This window comes from Salvia miltiorrhiza, chromosome 4, assembly GCF_028751815.1.
Source record: "Salvia miltiorrhiza cultivar Shanhuang (shh) chromosome 4, IMPLAD_Smil_shh, whole genome shotgun sequence".
Lineage (NCBI taxonomy): Eukaryota > Viridiplantae > Streptophyta > Magnoliopsida > Lamiales > Lamiaceae > Salvia > Salvia miltiorrhiza.
The window spans coordinates 53,877,593-53,896,698 of NC_080390.1; the positions used below are offsets into that span (position 1 = coordinate 53,877,593).

The 19,106-nt window shown below is 38.0% G+C and overlaps 4 protein-coding genes across 5 annotated transcripts; 3 read left to right on the forward strand and 1 right to left on the reverse strand.

Moving 5' to 3' along the window:
- Window positions 1-1,274: 1,274 nt before the first annotated feature.
- On the forward strand, window positions 1,275-5,369 carry LOC131023623 (uncharacterized). The gene is made up of 3 exons (XM_057953165.1): window positions 1,275-3,610; window positions 3,716-4,868; window positions 4,938-5,369. Exons 1-3 carry the CDS (start codon window positions 1,275-1,277, stop codon window positions 5,367-5,369), a joined length of 3,921 nt encoding a protein of 1,306 aa, XP_057809148.1.
- Window positions 5,370-5,428: 59 nt separating this feature from the next.
- On the reverse strand, window positions 5,429-9,372 carry LOC131020639 (transketolase, chloroplastic-like). Its single transcript, XM_057949582.1, has 7 exons — window positions 8,815-9,372; window positions 7,827-7,917; window positions 7,610-7,715; window positions 7,165-7,447; window positions 6,854-7,002; window positions 6,631-6,784; window positions 5,429-6,521 (listed from the first exon to the last, which is right to left on the reverse strand). Exons 1-7 carry the CDS (start codon window positions 9,286-9,288, stop codon window positions 5,562-5,564), a joined length of 2,217 nt encoding a protein of 738 aa, XP_057805565.1. The 5' UTR covers window positions 9,289-9,372; the 3' UTR covers window positions 5,429-5,561.
- Window positions 9,373-12,166: 2,794 nt separating this feature from the next.
- On the forward strand, window positions 12,167-15,510 carry LOC131020640 (protein GRAVITROPIC IN THE LIGHT 1-like). 2 transcript variants are annotated; one of them, XM_057949584.1, is made up of 2 exons: window positions 12,167-12,355; window positions 13,967-15,510. In XM_057949584.1, the coding sequence occupies exon 2, from the start codon at window positions 13,978-13,980 to the stop codon at window positions 15,244-15,246; it is 1,269 nt and encodes a 422-aa protein (XP_057805567.1). In that variant the 5' UTR covers window positions 12,167-12,355; window positions 13,967-13,977; the 3' UTR covers window positions 15,247-15,510. The 2 variants fall into 2 exon arrangements, with proteins under 2 accessions (XP_057805567.1, XP_057805566.1); XM_057949583.1 differs by having other exon boundaries at window positions 12,192-12,355; window positions 13,910-15,510.
- A 2,333-nt stretch (window positions 15,511-17,843) lies between these two features.
- LOC131020641 (pectinesterase inhibitor 11-like) lies at window positions 17,844-18,750 on the forward strand. Its single transcript, XM_057949586.1, has one exon. It carries the CDS (start codon window positions 17,926-17,928, stop codon window positions 18,547-18,549), a length of 624 nt encoding a protein of 207 aa, XP_057805569.1. The 5' UTR covers window positions 17,844-17,925; the 3' UTR covers window positions 18,550-18,750.
- Window positions 18,751-19,106: the final 356 nt, after the last annotated feature.

Genomic DNA, 19,106 nt, shown 5'->3' on the forward strand with positions numbered 1-19,106 from the left:
TTCACTTTTTTAATTAATATTATAAGAAAATATTATTTCACTAAACTAACCTTATTAATATTTTATTTAAATGTGAAAATGATGTATGAAAATAATAAATAGAGATATAAAAAAATAAAAAGATAAAATTAATATTTTTCTAAAAGAAAATTAAATATATTTTCTATGTGAAAAGTGAAAGAAGACTAAATTGATGGGATGAAGAAAGTAATTTTTTTAAATGAATTATGGTAAGAAACACTACTAATTTACATATTATAATAATTCAAAAATCATAGATTACCTAAAATTAATGATCCAAATTCATTAATAATTCTTACGTTGAAAAACGGTTGTATAATTCCATGTTGGCGATACACGTGGTTAATGAGGAGTTTAAAGGTATGGATTCCCTAAGTGATGATTTGTTTGAGGTGTTCGCCTTTGCTAAGGAACGTATTGTTAGCGATTTCTGTCATGTTCGTAGAGAAGCCAATAGAGTGGCTCATTGTTTGGCAAATTTTGCCGCGGTTTCGTCTGGTGTTACGATCTGGGAGTCCAGCTTTCCGGCTTGGATCTCGGATATCGCTGATCGCGATCTTTAATTGAATAGAGATCTTTCCCGTTCAAAAAAAAAAACGGTTGTATATGATACTTCGTTTTTCGTAAATTAATATGATCTTTTAGGGAAGTTTTCAAGCATAAAAATTTGACCATTTTTTCAGCATTTTCGTCCTGCGTATCTTGCTCGGTTCCACGTAGCATATCCAGTCAATAAATTTAACTATATTTGCTAAAAAAAAAATAACAATAACTATTGAAAACTATTTATATCTTCGTAAATTTTCTTAATTGCGGGACAGATAGTGGATTCGTTTACATATAAAATATTGTTGGATGCCTCCGAATGAACATAATAAACTAGTGGGTTATCTAGGGAAAATTAATTTACGTTATAAGCTACTATAAGTGAATATAAAAGATAAACTTGATACTTTATTTTAGTATTTGATAATTTATTACTTGTTGAATTTAATTGCGTATCTTCAAATTTTTTTTGAGGTGTTTGCTTTGAAGATTAATCTCAAAGTTCTTGATTCATATCAGTTAGAAAAGACGAGATTGCAAAAATCATACTCAATCATACTCAATCATACTCAATCATGCAAAAATCATACTCAATCATGAAAAGACGAGATTGCGTTAGATGCTTTTCCTGCTGGGTATACCGAGGATGGGTCTAATGCGTCTATCTCTACATCGGCGGGCTCCGGTTCCGGGGTCGGCCGGATCCAATGAATGCGATAAGTTGGAACTGTCGAGGTTTGGGCCAACCCTTGGCAGTTCCCGTTTTAAGTGAACTAGTGAGAGTTCACAAGCCTCAATTTCTCTTTCTTTGCGAGACCATTTCTTCTAGAGCTCGTATGGAAGAGTTTCGTGTTCGGTTAAAGTTTGAAGGGTGTTTTGTTGTTGATTGTGTTGGTCGTAGTGGTGGTTTGTGCATGTTCTGGAAATCTTCTGCTATTTGTAAACTTATTGGTTATTCTAATAATCACATTGATATGCATGTTGAGGATGATAGAGGTGTCTGGCGTTTAACTGGTTTCTACGGTTTTCCGGAGCGCAACCGCCGGCGGGATTCCTGGCAGTTGCTCCGAAGGCTTGCAGGGATTAACCCTCACCCCTGGATTATTATGGGGGACTTCAATGATCTTCTCGACCCCGGTGATAAGCAGGGTAGAGTCGATCATCCTAATTGGTTATTTACTGGTTTTCGTTCTGCGATCCTTGATTGTGGGTTGTCCGACATTCCTTTGAGAGGATATCAGTTTACTTGGTCTCGTGGCCTGGGTACGACAAATTTTGTTGAAGAAAGACTGGATAGAGGTATGGCTTCTTCTAGCTGGAAGTCTCTTTTCCCTGATGCTCTCCTCATCCCTCTTACGGTCCCTATGTCAGATCATGTCCCGCTTTTGTTGAAATGTTTGAATATGGCGCCTCCTATGGCTATGAGAAGTTTTCGTTTTGAGAATAAATGGTGTTTGGAACCGGATTTCCCAAATGTCGTCCGAGACTGTTGGACAAACTTGCATGGAGTGAATATTATGGAGAGACTTACGGCGGTCTCTAATTCTATCTCGTCATGGGCTTATCATCTTCGAAGGAACAAGGAACAGGATAAAGTGAAACTCCATGCTATTATCTCTACTTTTCAGGGGCGGTCGGATCTGGTTTCTGTTCGTAAATTCAAAGCTGCCAGAGAAGAGTTGGGTCGGATGCTTCTCAGTGAAGATGCGCATTGGAAGCAGAGACCGAAGCAGTATTGGTTGAAAGATGGCGATCTTAATACTAAATTCTTCCATGCTATGGCGACGACGCGGAAAAAGAAGAATGCTATTTCCAAATTGCAGCGAACAGATGGGAGCTGGACAACAGATATTGCTGATATAAAAATCATGGCCTATGATTATTTTGTACAGTTGTTTGATGTGCCTCACGGAGCAAATGATTTCCATCAAGTGTTAGACAGATTGAGTCCGTGTATTGATGGGGAAAAGAATGCCGAGCTTACTAGGGATTTTCATATTGACGAGTTTCGAGCTGCGTTATTTCAGATGCATCCCGATAAATCTCCTGGACCCGATGGTTTGAACCCGAAGTTTTTCCAGTCCTCTTGGAAGGTTTTGGGTGAAGATGTTTTCGAGAGCTGTTCCTCGTGGCTCAGAGATGGTTCTTTCCCCGCTGGACTAAATCATACCTCGATTGCTCTCATTCCTAAGATCGACACTCCGGCTTCAATGAAGGATCTTCGGCCTATTGCTCTGTGCAATGTCCTGTATAAAATCATCTCAAAGGTCTTATGCAATAGACTTAAAGGTGTGCTGCCAACCCTTATTGATCGTGCGCAATCGGTCTTTGTTGAAGGTAGATTGATTCAAGATAATATTTTGATAGCGTTTGAAGCCATTCATACGATGAAAAGGAAAACCCGTGGCAAGTATGGCTCTTTTGCTTTTAAAATTGATATAAGCAAAGCTTATGATAGAGTCAATTGGAGTTATTTAGATGCTGTGTTGAGGAGATTGGGTTTTTGCGATAAGTGGCGCGACTGGATGCGTTTATGTGTTCAAACTGTTTCATATGATGTTCTTGTGAATAATTGTGTGGTTGGGCCTATTACGCCGGGAAGAGGGCTCCGGCAAGGAGATCCGCTATCACCCTATTTATTTATTTTGTGTGCGGAGGGGCTCTCTGCTATGGTGAAGCATGAAACGGCAAGGGGTTCGCTGCATGGGGTGCAATTGGGGCGGGGTGGCCCGTCTATCGAGTATCTTATGTTCGCTGACGATTGCTTATTTTTTTGCCGTGCGGCTGCAAATGAGTGTGAAATTCTCAAGAGGGTGCTGCGGGACTACGAAGAAGCCTCGGGACAGGCCATCAATCTTCAGAAATCTGGGATTTTCTTTAGTTCGAATGTAAGTGAGCAGGTCAGGACGGAGGTCTCTGCCATTATGGGAGTCTCTCTTCCACTGAATACTGGGCGCTACCTTGGCCTTCCTTCTCTCGTGGGCCGAAAGAAGCGGGAAATTTTTAACTACCTCTGTGATCATCTCTGGAACAAAATTCAAGGGTGGAGTAATAAAAAGCTTTCTAAAGCAGGGAAGGAAGTTCTTATAAAATGAGTAGCTCAAGCTTTGCCTTCTTATTGCATGGCTATCTTTTCTCTCCCTATCAGTTTAACTGATGATTTGGAGAAGATGCTTAATTCTTTTTGGTGGAGTAACAAGAGTGCTTCTGTAAAAGGAATAAATTGGCTCAAGTGGGAGAGGCTTTGTGTGGATAAGAAGTTGGGGGGTCTTGGATTTCGAAGCCTACAGTTGCTGAACGTGGCTATGCTCGGAAAAACTTGTTGGCGCCTAATCGATGAGCCGGAAGCTCTTGTTTGTCAGGTGTTAAGAGCTAAATATTTTCCCAATGGGGATTTTCTGTCTGCTAAGGTGGGTCATAGTCCAAGCTATACGTGGAGGAGTATCATGTCGGCGCAGGATCTGGTTAGACGAGGGACTCGGTGGCGGATTGGGCAAGGGACTCGGATCCGTCTCTTCCATGATCCATGGCTGCGATCAAAGGTTTCTTTTCGTCCTTCCATGGAGGTGTGTCCCCCGGAGTTTGCTGATATAAGGGTAAATGAGGTCTTGCTTCCTGGTACTAATCAATGGAATGTGGAGATTTTACAGGAGCTGGTAAATGCAAATGACTTCCATGATATCATTAGCACTCCGATCTTTCCAAATATGGGGGATGACAAACTTATCTGGCATTCCACGAAGAACGGTCGTTACTCGGTGAAGTCCGCCTATCAACTAGCGAGCTCTCTTACACTTGATGGTATGCATAATGTTGATGGGCAGTGGGGGAATCTTTGGAAGCTTGATGTCCCTCCAAAAGTAAAGCATTTTCTTTGGCGTGCTGTGCGTAATAATCTTCCTTCCAAAGAAAAACTTCTGTCGCGTGGTGTAGCTGCTGGAGGTGATTGTCCCATCTGTGCTAGTGGTTATGAGAATATGTGGCATTTGTTCTTGTTCTGCCAGTTCGCTACCAACTGTTGGCAGATCAGTGGCTTGAGGGCTATTATGGATCCAATTATTGAGGGGAGCGAGTCATTTGAGGAAGTGGTCTTCAAGATTGTGAGTCATTCGGAGGGTGAGTTTAAAGTTAAAGCTGTCATGTTAATGTGGCAAATTTGGAGGGATAGAAATGGAGTAGTATGGAAGAACGACAATCCTATTCCGACGCGGTCGATCTTGGGGGCTGCTCAGGCTTGGTCAGACTGGAAACTTGCCCGAGCTCCTGTTATCAGTCGTAACTCCTCTTCGGTTTCTGCTGCGGTGTGTTTGGGCTGGCATGCGATGGATTCTGGCTCCTTTAAATGCAATGTCGATGCAGCTTTTTTTTAGATTGATCGCTTGTTAGGTATCGGTATTGTGATTCGCAATCACTTAGGGGAGTTTGTGCTTGGCAAAACTATAATTCTTCCAGGTTGTAGAAGTGTGGAAGAAGGTGAGCTTGTTGGGATAAAGGAAGCATTATCTTGGATCAAAGGGCTTGGTTACGAAAAAGGTGTGATTGAATCGGATTGCAAACGTGCCTGTGATGTCATCAATTCGATTGAGAGGAATATTTCGGAAGTTGGTGTCATCGCTTCTTTGTGCCGTTCCGAGCTTGTGCTTATGCCGGGTTTTCATGTTGTTCATGTTAAGCGTGATCTAAACGCTATCGCTCATAGTTTAGCGAAAGTTTCGAGAGATTTTTCCTCACATCATGTTTGGACTGAACCCCCGATTTCTGTGGTGGGTCATCTCCATCTCCCATGTTCGTGTGATCAATAAATCATCTCTCTTCTCCCTCAAAAAAAAAATAAGCACCCCTTTAAGTGGGATCATTTCTATACTCACAATACATTCAAATAGTTTTATTAAAACTCGCATCGTCCCCTTCCAAGACTATTTCTTAAGTACGAAGAGGATAAATTATTCCATGATTAATGGACGAAATGAGAATGCATTTAAACTTAGCTCAGCTTAAGAGACTTGTTTAGCTGCAGCTACAACAGCTTCAACGGTGAGGCCAAACTCCTTGTATATTCTGGATGCAGGTGCACTAGCCCCAAATCTATCTATTCCAATGGCCTTTCCTTTATCTCCAACGATCTTGCCCCACCCGAATGTCGACCCGGCCTCGATGCTAACCCTGGCCGTGACAGCAGCCGGCAGCACACTTTCCTTATACTCATCAGATTGCTCATCAAACAACTCCCAAGAAACGAAGGAGACGACCCTCACAGCCTTCCCTTCCTTCCTAAGCTCATCCCCTGCCTTTGCTGCTATTTCCAGCTCTGAACCAGTTCCAATCAGTATCACGTCGGGCTCGTTACCTCTGGAGTTGTCTGATACGGTATAGCCTCCCTTCTCCACCCCTTCAATGGAGGTACCACGCAGATGGGGCAACTTCTGTCGAGAAAGGGCAAGGACAGAAGGTCTCTTTGTGTTGAGAAGAGCAACTCTGTATGCACCAGCTGTCTCGTTGCCATCAGCTGGACGGAGCATCAATATGTTGGGCATAGCTCGGAAACTAGCCAGATGCTCGATGGGCTGATGAGTTGGCCCGTTCTCCCCAATACCGATAGAATCGTGGGTCATCACGAAGAGAACTCTAGCTTCGGACAAGGCAGAGATCCTCATGGCTGCTCTCATGTAGTCGGTGAACACAAAGAAGGTTGCGCAGTAAGGAATGAGACCAGGGCTGTGAAGGGCAATTCCGTTGCATATCGCCCCCATGCTATGCTCGCGAACACCAAATCTTACATTACGCTCTTCGGGTATATTCTTTTGGAAGTCACCGAACATCTTGAGAAGTGTCTTACTGGGCGAGGTGAGGTCAGCGCTGCCTCCAAGCAGACCTGGGAGCGCTTTTGCTAAAGCGTTGAGGTTTTGCTGAGAGAGGTTTCTCGTGGCATCAGCTGGGCTTTCGGGGGTGTATGTCTGAAGACACAGATAATTATGGAAGTCATAAACATATTTGTTTATACCTTCTATTCATATCATGTAATGTAATCAATCATTAATCAATAACAAAACATGAACCACTCACAGGAAGAGCCTTCTCCCAACCAGCCGGGAGCTGACCGGTGATGATGGAATTTAGTTCAGTCGCTTCCTCTGGATACTTCCTCTCATATTCAGCAAATTTAGCGTTCCATTCCGCTTCAAGAGCAGCGCCGTCAGCCACATGTCTGCTCCAGTGTCTGCCATAAGAACATAAAAAAATGACTTAAAACACTCAAAACAGAGTCAGGTAGCCCAGATGTCCCTACTTCTTCACATCCTCAGGCACATGGAAAGGCTCATGAGGCCATCTGAGGTTCTTTCTGGTGGCTTCGACTTCCTTGGCGCCCAATGCACTTCCATGCACACTGTATGAGTTGGCCTTGTTGGGGGACCCAAAGCCAATGGTGGTTGTAACCTGCTCGCATTACTTTTTCCATTAAAGAATCAGTAAGTCTGTCTTGCAACTATGATAATGATAGTTAAGATTAAGGTTGTGTTTACTTTGATGGATAAATTCGACTCAATCATCTTCATAGATGCAACGTCTCATGGTTCTAATGTACAAATGGAACCTGACCTTGATCAAAGTGGGCTTGTCTTTTACAGCCTTTGCTTCCTCGATAGCAGCACGAATTTCATCATAGCCGGTGTTGCCATTCTTCACCCAGATAACATGCCAACCAAGAGCATGGAAACGGGCTTCAACAGACTCAGTAAACGCAATTTGTGTATCACCATCTATAGAGATGTGATTATCATCGTAGAAAGCGATCAACTTCCCAAGCCCCCAATGTCCAGCAAGGGAACAGGCTTCGTTTGCAATACCCTCCATTTGACACCCATCACCAAGGATAACATACCTGTGACAACATGAACATTGCCATCGGTCAGTCAAGTCATGTAACAAAAATCCACAGACCAAAGAAAAAGAAACACACACACACACACACATATATATATATATATATGTGTGTGTGTGTGTGTGTGTGTGAGAGAGAGAGAGAATAGAGCAATCCTCTTACGTGTAGTGGTCGATAATCTTGGTATCTGGCTTGTTGTAACGGGCAGCCAAGTGCTTCTCTGCAAGTGCCAAGCCAACGGCGTTGGCAGCACCTTGGCCTAAAGGACCTACACAAGTTAAGCAAACAGAGGAAATCACAATCACTTCAGTAAAACATCACACATTTCTTAGAAACAAATGATCAGTAGATATTTTTTCTGGGAAATTATTCTTTTTACCAGTTGTGACTTCAACACCAGGTGTTTCGAAATTCTCGGGATGACCTGGTGTCTTGCTTCCCCATTGACGGAAATTTCTCAAATCCTCTTCCTGTCAGCGAGGTACATACAATTAGGATGGTATATGAAATGCTCAAAACAAAACATAAGCTCTCTACGATTGACTTGATACACCAGTAGAAGAAAAAGATATAAAATTGCCCAAATCAGTAACCTAAGTTTCTCATAATTGTGCTAAAAAACTCAAGTCGCCAAAATTTTCTCACCTACTAAGGCGATGGCTGGTATGCAAGAATGGAATTGGAAGAGAATGAAATGGATTTTGGAATGGAATGAAATGAAATATAAAATTCATATCGCTAGTATTTCCAAATAATGAATGGATGGAAATGAAATAAAATTAACATATAATAATAAAATATTAATAACTAGTAATAATAATGATAACAATAATAATAATAAATAAATATTAAATTAATAATAATAATAATAATAATAATAATAATAATAATAATAATAATAATAATAATAATAATAATAATAATAATAAACATTCCATGGGAGGGGGAGGGGAGGAATGGTTAATGTTATATTCATGGGAATAGACATTCCATTGAGAATAGCGATTCTCATTACAAAAATCGTACGGGCCATATGATTAATATAAATAAATGCATGCATGATTCACGGTTACATTCTCATTCCATTTCTGCATACCAATTATACCCTAAAATGTGCATAATCACAAAAATGTACTTCAAATGCTACAAGACTATCAATCTAACGATCACACCACAACAAGTATCTTTAGTCAAAATAAATGGAGTATAAATAAAAGAAAGAAAGAATAAAGTAAAAAAATCAGATTTAGGAAACAAGAAATTCTATCACATAAGAAAACAGATTGCATGTCAATTCTGCGCTGATAAAAGGATCAAGCAAATGAGCTGAGAACAATTTCAAGCTAGCAAGGCCTATGAAATGAGACCTTGACGGCGTCGTATCCAGCGAGATGAAGAAGCGCGTACTGCAGCATGCAGCCGTGGCCGGCGGAGAGCACGAATCGATCGCGATTGAACCAGTAGGGATTCTTAGGGTTGTACCTCATCACCTCATCGTACAGCACGTGACCCATCGGAGCACAGCCCATGGGCAGCCCGGGGTGGCCGGAATTCGCCTTCTCAACGGCGTCGATCGACAGGAAGCGGATCGTGTTGACGGATTTCTCCACCAACTCGGTGTCGGTCGTCTTACCTAGGGTTTCCACAGCTGCCGAGGCGCGGATTGGGATTGGGATTGGGCCGTGGCGGCGGGCGGCGGAGGTGGTGGTGATCGAGGTGGCGGACTTGAGGCCCGAGGAGGGGACAGAGACGGAGGATGATGGCGGGATGGAGCCATGGCTGGGGAAGGAGGAGCGAGAGAGGAGGGCTTTAGATACAGTGAGATAGGAAGAAGAAGCCATAGCGATCTCTCTCTCTCTCTCTGCTTGTTTACTCTGTGTGTGTGTGTTGAAAATGTGAAGAAGGAAAACAGTATTTTACGGTTATTACAATTACAATTATGAATTTATTTTGTCGATACTCTTGTTTTTTTTTTTCCCTACTTCAAACAATTCATTTCTCAAGGTTAAATTATTAACCGTGATTTGGAATAAATTAATTTCACCTCCACAGCTCACATGCCTGGAAATTTTCAAGTAAATTTGTTTTGGTTTTGTTGGGTGACGATTACAATGTTGTACATTAATTATATTATTACTATTATATGTATGGTGGGGGAAGGGAAGGGTTAGGTGAGCTTTTGGAAAGAGATTAGGGCTATATTAAATTATTAATTTTTCTTAATTGCGGGAGAGATAGTTATAAAATATTGGTGGATGCCTCCGAATAAACATAAACTAGTGGGTTATCTAGGGAAAATTAATCTTAATAGATAAAAATAATAACACTAGCTTCTTGTTTACTTAGACAGATTGAAATTTTGAAATCTCAAAGCCCTTGATTATTTCTATCATTTAAGATTGCTTGATTCATATTCGTTAGAAAAGCTAGATGGGATTGAAGAAATTATACTATCGATGATAAAAAAAATACTCAATCATGTAAAATAAGCGCCTTTTTAAGTGAGATCATTTCTACACTCACAGTACATTCAAATAGTTTTATTAAAACTCGCATCGTCCCCTTTTAAGACTATTTCTTACGTACGAGGAGGATAAATTATTCCGTGATTAATGGGCGAAATGAGCATGCATGATTTAAACTTAGCTCAGCTTAAGAGACTTGTTTAGCTGCAGCTGCAACAACTTCAACAGTGAGGAAGGAAAACGGAAGGTGCATCTGACAATTATTTTATTTCGTTATTTCTATTTTTGGTAATTACAGTTATGAATTTATTTGCGGTTACTAGTTCATTAACTGTTAAACTACTTCAAACATTTCACTTCTCAAGGTTAAACTATTACTCCATCCGTCCAACTTTTAGTATCCATTTGAGAGTGACACGAGTTTTAATAAAGTGGTTAGATGTATTGTGAGTGGAATAAATGTTTCACTTTTATGTGAGTGTTAAAATAATAAAAGTGAAATAAGGGTCCCACATACTTTTACTAAAAATAGAAATGAATACTAAAATATGAGACATCTAAAAAGGAAAAATTGAATACTAAAAGTTGAGACGGGGAGTAATAATGATTTGGAATATATACAGTTCACAAACCTGGAATTTTCTTTGGTTTTGTTGTAGTTGTACATGAATTATTTTATTACTACTATATATACCTTATTGGGTTCCCTGGGAAGGTTAGGTGAACTGGTAAAGAGATTAGGGCTTTATTAAATTAATTTTTTTGAGAATGGGCTTTATTAAATTATTAAGTGCATGTTTAATTAACTAGTAGGTCTTATGAATAGCTAAATAATAGATTATCTATGTATTTGATACTTCAAAAATTAATCAAGATGGCTAGAGATAAAATCAAGTCTCTCTCTCTCTCTCTTATTTCATTATTAATCTTTGAAAATCACCTCACCTGATGATCACCCCTGAATTATTAACTATTTTTCTTTGAATATACTCCAAACAGTTTATTTCCAAACATGAATATCAAATAAGTATTAATTAATATGATCTTATGGAATTATTAATATGATTGTAGGAGAGTTACTGTACATTTAAATAAGATGAAAATGCTAAAAGATTTCCAACGTAACTTTAGCTCGCATTTTAAAATTTATATGAATAAATTATGCATGGTAAGATTTCCAACGTATAACTTTAGCTCACATTTTATCTAATACAAAAATCATAGATCACGAGAAGGATCAACGACTAAACGTTATATATAGAGATAGTTCTCTTTATTTTTACAAGAGATATGATAAATTTGTAGGAATGAATGCGTGAGAGAGAGATGTAATTATACTTTTAACATCCGATAATAATTGAATTCGGAGAAACTGATCGAGCTTAAAATAATTTTTTTAGGAATAACAAACCATTTGCCACGTAAGTAAACATGCAGATGATCTATATTTGAATTTAATTTATAGCAATATTGGTAGTAGTAGTGCATTATTTAATTAGTATTATTATTTGAAATAGGGGCTATTAAAAGTGATAAAAAAAGAAAAAAACATATTGTAAAAGCTAACTCTTGTAAGTGAAGTCTCCAATTCATTATTTTAAGCAAAACTGATCCAATGATTTAATTAAATCAAACATTGCAGACAAACTAAATCTATAAATCATTTGCATGACATTATTAAAATAAGGCTAAAAGGAATCAAAGTAAATTAGCATGCCATATTTCATGTATCCATCGATCATGACTACAACAATCCAGTAATGCGAAACGATGATTATATTCATAACCTCCGTTATATTTAATATATAGCCCCCATTCAAAAATATAATAAGAAATAATTATAAATTTATTATTTTATTCAATAATCTATAGTCCTAAATTAAATAGTGTAATCCATAATCCGCAAATTAAATATTCTATAATATGCACTATCAACATACGAAACTATCTATAAAATTTTTAAAGAACAAATTATTTCTTTGGAATATTCAAAACATTATCATTAAACGATCGGCCTCAAAGTGACGATTTTGGGATGGAGGAGTCCAATTTAAGGAAATGATTCGAATCTATGTAAAAATTCGTCTCATCTAAATAAATATAATTAGTTATAGGATTTAAAAATCTAATTTACATATTCGTTCTCATTTATTTATTCTTATTTATCCATTCTTATTCGATCTTTTCTCCATGCATCAATTTAATTTGTCGAAGTATTTTTATACTTAGATATATAAATATATGAGTATTAATCATTGAACAAAAGCATAATTGCCAGTAACAAACAGTAGTATTTGGCAATAAAATAAATACCAAAAGTTGTGTCCCCTCTTCTTACTTTTCATACTGTGCAGTAATGGGTTGTTTTTTATCGGAAAACATTTTCACGCCTTCCTTCTAACTCTTTCTATCTCTACTCTCAACTTCACGGCTCAATTTTCCGGTGAGATCTCCGTCTGCCTCATTTCTTCCACCTCTTATTTTGTGTTCATGTGAATTTACGCCTTTTGATTGATTTCTGAACTTTGGCGGATGTTTTTTTATTTTAATATACCGCCACCTCTAGGGTTTTGTTAATTAACTGTTATTTGTAGTGACAAGCTGATTGTATCAAGGGATTTTGTTGATTTTTTGTGGTAGTGAAGCGAATTCCAAGTTTCCGCGATGATTGGAGATGAATAGGTAGATTAGAGGGATTGGGATTTGATTGTGAAGAAGAGATTAGGGTGCATTCAACTATTCTGGCACTGGAAATGTTATGTGAAGCTGTTTGATTTCCAGTGCGATTGTTGCCTGTTTTGATTCCACCGCCTTGTGGAAGTGGGAAATAGTGTTTTTGCAAGGTGTTGAATTTCTATGTGTAACATGTTGGCAGTTAGTACATTGATTAGATCGTCTTTTATGATCTCAAATCCTTTTTTTTGTTACGCCTTTTTATAGGTGTTGATTTTGTTCCTTTTCTGGTGTCCTGGTGCTGTGGAGTATACAGGGGTAGATCTCTTTGATTTAATTGTTGGTTTGAGTAAGGATGTTGAATTTGCTTCAAAGATATTCCTTTTCAACAACCACAAAATGATGTCTGGTAGACTGGACCATTGGAATAGTTTCACTCTTAGCCATGATGAAAGAGTAGGAATAGGGTATACTCCTTTTGTTTTTGTTTGGTGGTGAAAGGGAGGGGAAGGGAAAGTGGAGTGTCGAGTGAATCCATTGCATATTACAGTTTCTTTTTTCTACTGTAAGAACTGTTGTGTCCTCATTTTGATATGTGCCGAGAAGTAGTTGGAGAGTAGAATTTGCAATTGTGTGCTCCCAAACACACAATATTTTTTTTTATTATTGTTTTATGAGCTGAAAACATTTCAATTCTAGTGCAAACAATAGGTAAAAGACTGTTGTAGATAATCCTTTTTCATGTTAATTGAGATAAACACTACTTTTGCTTGTGAAAAAAGAAGGCTGTTATGCTTTGTGGATGAACATTTTTTGGCGTATGTATGCGTGTTACAGTGTATATATACATGTGACTGAGACTTGGATCTCTTGTGAAATGTTTTGCTCTTTTTAATATAGGTGACTGCCATTTAATTCTAAGCAATGAAATGTCTACATCATTTGTCTTTATACAATTCTATAACACTGATTTTTCATTCAATGCTATCTTTTCTCTATGTGCTATTTTATCTGGTTTTGTTTGGGGTATAGAATCATGTTATTAGGATTTTAAGGTTTCTTAGTCTCTAATTGTAATATAGCTAAAAGTCTTGTCAAAATATGAAGTGAAGGGCTATATAGATATCCATACACAAGGACAGACTCAATACTAAGTATAAGATCTGGAGCTGAGCAAGCCATCAAGTATTGATATGAACTGTAGTTTTTTTTTACGCCTAAAGTGTGATCTAACTCTATCCTGTCAATCCGTTCCCAAGAACCCATATGATTGTATATCATTCTTTTCAACCTATAGTCACAGACAACCTTCTTTTGTTTGCAGTTGTTGCTGCAATATTTTCCTGTGGCCCAAAAGTAATTTGGTGAGTTTTGTTTTCAGTAAAAGTAGATATGCAACACACTGGTGCAAAGGATACCCAACTTCGTGAAAGCAGCAACCAAAAAGTTCACCCCCAACCAATGGAAGAGGCGACAAATCAGAACCCTGAAGCTATGGAAGCATTAGTGTCTAGGATATTTACAAACATCTCCTCGCTGAAGTCGGCTTACATTCAACTACAAGCTGCCCATACTCCTTATGACCCCGATAAAATTCAAGCTGCTGACAAGCTTGTAATATCAGAGCTAAAAAATCTTTCTGAACTCAAGCATTTCTATAGAGAGCACAACCCTAAACCTGTCTGTGTCTCTCCACAAGACTCTCGATTAGCTGCTGAGATTCAAGAACAGCAGAGCCTGTTGAAGACATATGAGGTCATGGTGAAAAAATTTCAGTCTGAAATTCAGAATAAAGATTCTGAGATTGTTCAATTAGAGCAGCAGATCCAGGAATCCAGTCAGAAACGAGTAAAACTTGAGAAGAACCTGAAGCTTAGGGGCTTGTCAACGAAAGAATCAGAAGGGAGTGGTGGTGAATCGGGACACTTTTCACTGGATTTATCCCCTGACCTTTTCAGGTCAGCTGTAGAAGCCGCTTCCAGGGCCATTCATGACTTCTCCAAGCCATTAATCAACATGATGAAAGCAGCTGGGTGGGATCTTGACGCTGCAGCAAACTCCATTGAACCAAACATTGTTTATGCAAAAAGGGCTCACAAGAAATATGCCTTTGAATCTCATATCTGCCAGAGAATGTTTATCGGGTTTCAGGATGAGAGCTTCGGCACGACACCAGAAAATCAGGCTGAGACAAAAGAAAGTATATATCAGCAGTATCTTAGTTTGAGGGAAATGGATCCGCTTGATGCAGTGGGCCAGAATCCAGATTCGATGTTTGGAAAGTTTTGCCAGAGGAAATACCTCGCTGTCGTCCATCAAAAGATGGAAGCATCATTTTTTGGCAACTTAGATCAACGGAATTACATAATGGGTGGAGGTCATCCAAGGACGGCCTTTTACCAGGCTTTTCTGAAATTGGCTAAGGTGATCTGGCTTTTGCACCGGTTGGTGCATTCATTTGATCCTCCAGTTAAGATTTTTCAGGTAAAGCGGGACAGTGAGTTTTCAGAGGTTTATATGGAAAGTGTCGTGAAAGATTTTGTTGTAGAAGATGGCGATGAGAAACCTAAAGTCGGTCTGATGGTAATGCCGGGATTCTGGATAGGTGGTAGCATCATCCAATCTCAAGTCTACCTAACAGGTATCAAGCTCGCCGAATGACACCTCGTTTCCTTTCCTTTGCTTCCTGCTCGAAAATTTTCGATTTGTATGTAACCCTACCCAATGTTTGTCTCAGATACATAGAAGTAGCATTTCTCGTGTTTCATTCGATGAGAAATGCAGGTCCCAATGGGGAAATTGTTGTAGTATAGAATGTAATGTGCCCCTCAAAATGTGCCCCTCAAAATTGAACTTGGAGAAACTGTCACCACTGCTTTTTAATAGTGTGTTTCTTGTTAATTAGTAGTACTATTTATTTGGCCATCTTTCACTTATTTGAATAGCTGTTTTGTTCCATTCAATCAAAAGGTTAGTTGGAGAAATTTTCATTTTACTGCTTAGATTTTTGGACTCGTTTGAGGAGGAGTCTATTTAGCTATGCAACGTTTATTATTTACTGCACATGCTTGTATAAGGGAAAATTTAGATGCATCCTCATGAATATGAATATGGAACCATCCAACCTCAGATTTATTTTTGATATTTGACTAAAATCATGTAGTGAGTCATGAAATAAATATTTACGCAAGAAATCATGTAGTGAGTCATGATATACACGTATCATGTCACGTGTATATTCAATTAAATACGACTTCCTTCGTCCCACTTCAATTGGCATACTTGTCTTTTTTGTTTGTCCCACTTCAATTGACACTTTTCAAAAATAGTATGTGGTCTCTACCTTCTCTATACACATTAAACAAATGGTCCACACTCACTTTACACACTCAATCATTTATTCTTAATCTCCGTGCCCAAAGTAAAAGTGCCAATTGAAGTGGGACGTAGGGAGTATAATCTAAGACGATTTGTATAATATAAATGCAATGCGCATAAACAATAATGAAATATACAATCTACATTAAAATGTAATAAGAAATCTCACACACTCAAATAAAGACTGTCGAATAATCATCAAAGTTTAGTCTCGAAGAAAAGAGAGAGCGTCATCATTCAAAATTGGCCTACATTTTTATAAGTGAAGAAAATTCTAGAAGAATCCGGATTTCCCTTTGGGAGATCATATATATTAGTGTTATATATTAATTGAGTTAAAGCAATTTCATGACGTTGACTTAGCGTGATGCATGGCCCATGAAATCTGCTTTTGATTTCAAATCCATCCAATTAGATTAAATTAATTAATAACTGCATCAATTATTGACCGGTTTAAGAAAACATTACCACAATTTGTCCCCAACAGCTAAGCATACCGGTAAAACGTGAGATACTTTTTAATAGTGTGAAGTAAAAGAGTTTGTGGCTAGAATTTTTCTATTTATTTAGCCTTTTAGTTTGAGTCCTTTATACAAATTTTCCAACGATTTGTCTATTTTATATATTAAGTATTTACAAAGTAATATATAATTGAAGTCTATCCAAAGTGCTTGCACATATATATATATATAGTGGCTATATTTTGAGCTTCCATATCACATGAAAAAGAAAACCCTTGATGCTAACTTGGAATTGCTTATAATGTTTTTTCTTTTAATCGGAGATCGAATTGAGGCTCAATTACGTATGTTTCTTATCTAGGGTTTCTAAAATTAGGGGTTGACTCGTATAAAACTAGAGATGTTAGATAACTCCAAATTAAATATTGGTATCTTATATTTAAAGGACAATATATAGCTAATTTTATGCTAAAGGTCGTGATGTATTCGACTATTGATTCTAAAATAGTTTAATTACTGGCATGAAGGTGGTGATTATGACCTTTTGTGGTGTGTGATAATTTTTACTACACGTTATTTCACTTTAAAGATGAGTGTAAGAAAAGATTGATAATTAACCAATTAAAATATCTAGTCCCAACAAAAAACAACCAACACAAAAAGGAGAGTATTATTTATTTATTCGCCCTTGAAATTTGACTAAGATCAGCTGTAATACGTGTAGAACTTGTTAGTTAATTAAAGTGACGATGGTTTCATTTATTGCAATTTTTAATCATTTGTCGAGACAAGTTGCCGCACATTAATCCGACAATTCTGCTCGCTGCCTCATCACTATCCATCCTCTATTATTTCGATTTTATATTTATTTAATATATATATTCACCCATATAAAATACTAAAAAACAATAATATTAAGACCAGTCTTATGTAGGCTAGCAGGAGCATATAACAATACGACCACAGCATTATTAAAATAAACATAAGATTTGATAATTTTTTTTAATTAAGGATCTCGTCTACATTTCTAATTTCTATCAAATCTTTTTTAGTAGTATATCATAAGATCAAATTCATGTATTCCATTTTGTTGCGCTATATATATGCATGCATACTTTAATATACAAAAACAAAAGAAAAAAAAAATCATTTTACACACCCAAATAATTACTATATATATGAATTTCATATTCTTGTCCTATATAAATATTACTAAAAGGTTACTTCCCTTGCCAAGTTGCTCAAACACGAATTAAGCCTTTTGTTACTGGCAAAACTAACCACCTGGCTCCTAGAAACCCTAGCTAACACGTGCACAATCATATTTTTTTTTTAAGAAAATACATGATACTAGAAACCCTAATTAGAAACTTCCCTCTCTCTATATATAAGCCATGAAACCCTCTTTCACTTCCAACCAAACACAAACATCTCCAAACTAGTCATCGTATCGCCTCCAAACACTTTGACATCTTATAAACAGATAGATAGCTCAACAACAATGAGACTCTCTCTCTTATTTCTCTCTCTACTCCTGATCGCCTCCGCGGAGGCCCGGCACCCGGCCGCCGTCCGCAGACGCTCCCGGGCCCGGGCCTTCATCGAGCAGCAATGCGAGAAGACGCTATACCCCGATCTATGCGTCCGCTACCTCTCGTGCCACGTGGGCAACTTCACGACAACGCTGAGTCACCAAAGACTGGCCCAGATCGCGCTCAAGGTGAGCCTCGAGCGGGCCGAGTCGACCCGGGCCTACGTGAGCGAGGTGGCGAGGGAGCTGAAGCTGAGGAAGGCGAAGCACTACCAAGAGATAAGGGACTGTTTGGATCAGATCAACGACGGCGTGGCGCAGCTGTCGAATTGCATCAAGGAGACGGAGATGATAAAGGAAAATGGCGGAAGCAGTGATTTCCCATGGCATGCTAGCAATGTGAAGACGTGGATGAGCGCTGCGCTGAGCGATGCGAGCATGTGCATCTACGGGTTTTCGGGTCGGGTCATCGCGGGGAAGACGAAGGCCATGATCAAGGCCAAGGTTTTGAATCTTGAGCAGACGACTAGCATTTCCTTGGCTTTGTTCAATAGGTTTGCTGCGAGATATAAGGCGTCTCATCATCAACCCTAATTACTCTAATTATATATTAGGCCTTTTTTCTTTGATTTGGATACTTGTTTTTAACCTTTTCTGTTCTTAATATTTGTTTTGTTGTGGTTGTAAGGGAAAAGAATATATATGTGAATAGACTATATATATATATATATATATATATATATATATATTGAAAGTTTTGATCAGATATATATATTGATGTAGTTGTGTTTCTCTCTCTCTGGTTCACTGGTGATGAAGATATTTGTTTTTATTTTTTTTCTTTGAGTATCAATAGTTCTTCATTTTGCTTTTAAGAAAACCTAATTTAATACTAATTGAATCAGTTATACTTCGTTATGTGTTGTTTTGTTTTGACATTTCAATTTGATAGTATATGTGATATTTTCATGCACTTGGCGACTCGAAACTGGCATATTTATGATTAATATTTCTCTTCAATTTTCTGCGGATTAATTTTATCTAGCTATTTAAAAACAAAAAGATATTAATTAATTAGCCAGCTTAGAATTGTAGTGGCGCACTTGGGATACCCATTTTAAAAATCATAAAATTTTAAAAATACTCATCTT